Source organism: Eurypyga helias, unplaced genomic scaffold, assembly GCF_000690775.1.
Source record: "Eurypyga helias isolate BGI_N326 unplaced genomic scaffold, ASM69077v1 scaffold20037, whole genome shotgun sequence".
NCBI classification, from domain to species: Eukaryota; Metazoa; Chordata; class Aves; order Eurypygiformes; family Eurypygidae; genus Eurypyga; species Eurypyga helias.
In genome coordinates, this window is record NW_010261345.1 from 12,409 (window position 1) to 14,381 (window position 1,973).

Consider the following 1,973-nt stretch of genomic DNA (forward strand, 5'->3'; position numbering starts at 1 on the left):
GTGACGTGGGAGAGGAAAAAGAGGGTCCAGCCCCCTTGGTGTGGGTGCAGATCAGCCGCAGGAGGGGGTGCCGGGAGCCTGACACTCCTACTTTTGAGGCACCAATAGTTATGGCATTAAGACGGCATCCTGGCTGTGGCTGGGGGCGCAGCTCGGTACCTTGTAAGGCATGGACTCAAAGAAGACAGAGGTGGCAGAGATCTTCTTCTTGTCCGTCATGAACCCATGGGTGAGGTGGCCCCCGTCTGGCAGGTCCAGCCCCATGATCCTGCCGTGGGGCTCCACCAGTGCCGTGTACACCGCAAAGTTTGCGGGTGACCCTGCAGCAAGAGAACGCCGGGCCGGTTATGGGTGCCGGGGTGTGCGGAGGCCGACGCAGCCGCCCTGGCTTTCCTGAGCTCCCCGTTACCTGAGTAGGGCTGGACGTTGACGCCCCACTTCTGGGGGTCGAGCCGGTACGCCTCCAGGGCTCGCTTCTGGCACAGCCTTTCCAGCTCATCTACAAACTCCGTCCCGCCATAGTACCTGCCGGGAAAGGCAGGGGCTAAACCAAACCCTGTGACCAAGCTGCAGAGAACTGGGGTGATGCCCCGTTGGCGGGAGCCACCGGGACAGCAGCCGCAGCAGAAGTGACCAATTGAGGTTGTCCCATGTGTGGCCAAGGTCAGAAGCCAAGAGGGACAGATCCTGCCCTAAAGGAGCGTGGCTGCCAGTGCAAGGACACTGCTGCTGCTCCAGAGGTGAGGTCTGGTGGGTGGCTCCTCTCCCTCCCTGTGAGGGTTTGGGGTGGGGGGGACGCTGCCCCAGCCTTGTACCTCTGTCCCGGGTAGCCCTCGGAGTATTTGTTGTTCATGCAGGATCCCAGGGCCTCCAGGACTGCTCGGCTCGCAAAGTTCTCTGATGCAATTAACTCCAGGCCCAGTCTCTGCCGCTGCTTCTCCTTCTTGATGATGCTGTGCACCTTTGGGAGGGGAGAGAAACAGCTTCATCCATGCCAGCTCTGCACGGAGACGTGGATGCTCGACCATAGGAGACGCACCCTTGGAGGGGACAGGGCATGGAGAGTGGCCTGGAAAGGTACTGGAGAAGGGAAACAAGATCCCTTCTCAATACAGCTCATGCCAAACAGTTAATACATCCAGCCACAGGCCATGTTTTAGGTTTCTACCTGTCAGGAAGCTGCCAGATAATTCAGCTGTCATTTGGGCTGGAGAGTCAATGGCAACTGCCGCGTGGCCTGGTGTGGGCATTAGAGCTTCAAGCAGAGGGGTATGAGCAATAGACGCAAAGTTATCACCATGTTATGGGCCCATGGTTGGAGGATTCCCTCCCTCTCCACCTCTTGCTGTAGGTAGAGAAGGCACAAAGGACGGATGGGTCCCACCAGCTCAGCCTTGGGCCATCTCCCTGCCACGGCCCTGGCTTGAGGAGGTCAGCATCCCCATGGCTGCCCGAGGGATGAAGGAAGTGGCTGCCAGGAAGGGAGTCTCACCTCTGGGTCGTTCCTCTCCAGCGGCTCCATTACCATCCTGTTATGGGAGGCCCAGAGCGCCGCGCTGGGGAGGGCCCCATCGCCCTGCATTGAGTTTGCCATCCTCCTGCTGGGTCCAAAGTCACCTGCCAGCGGAGAGGGGAGTTTGTGGGATGGCAGCGGAGCTGGGTGCCTCTGCGCTGCGTCCCTGCGTGCCACCTGCTCCCATCTTACGCCTTCATGGACACAAGGGTGTCTTATTAAATCTGCTGTTTAATTTCAAGGGCAATGAAGTGCTCATACCCACAGACCTCGGTTTTAATTGCATTCCCCAGCTGGTTTAAACCTCTCATCTGCTTTCCCTTGCACACGGCTATGAGGTCAAACCCCCAGCGGGTCAGAGTCCTGCCCCAGACACTGAAGCAAGCACGGCTCATGGAGCTGAGCCCCGGCTCTGTCCAGCTAGACGTTGTGGCATACAAGATGCCCAGGCCTGGCAGCA

At 59.0% G+C, this 1,973-nt stretch overlaps 1 protein-coding gene across 1 annotated transcript in view; it reads right to left on the minus strand.

The window, feature by feature from the left end:
- SHMT1 (serine hydroxymethyltransferase 1 (soluble)) overlaps positions 1–1,594 on the minus strand; it is a 4,192-nt gene extending 2,598 nt beyond the window's left edge. The window contains exons 1-4 of the mRNA XM_010155338.1: positions 1,493–1,594; positions 816–961; positions 410–525; positions 127–320 (exon numbers count right to left, since the gene is read on the minus strand). Of these exons, the coding sequence (XP_010153640.1) occupies positions 127–320; positions 410–525; positions 816–961; positions 1,493–1,594 (558 nt within the window). The remainder of the gene's footprint in view (positions 1–126; positions 321–409; positions 526–815; positions 962–1,492) is intronic.
- Between the last annotated feature and the right edge of the window lie 379 nt (positions 1,595–1,973).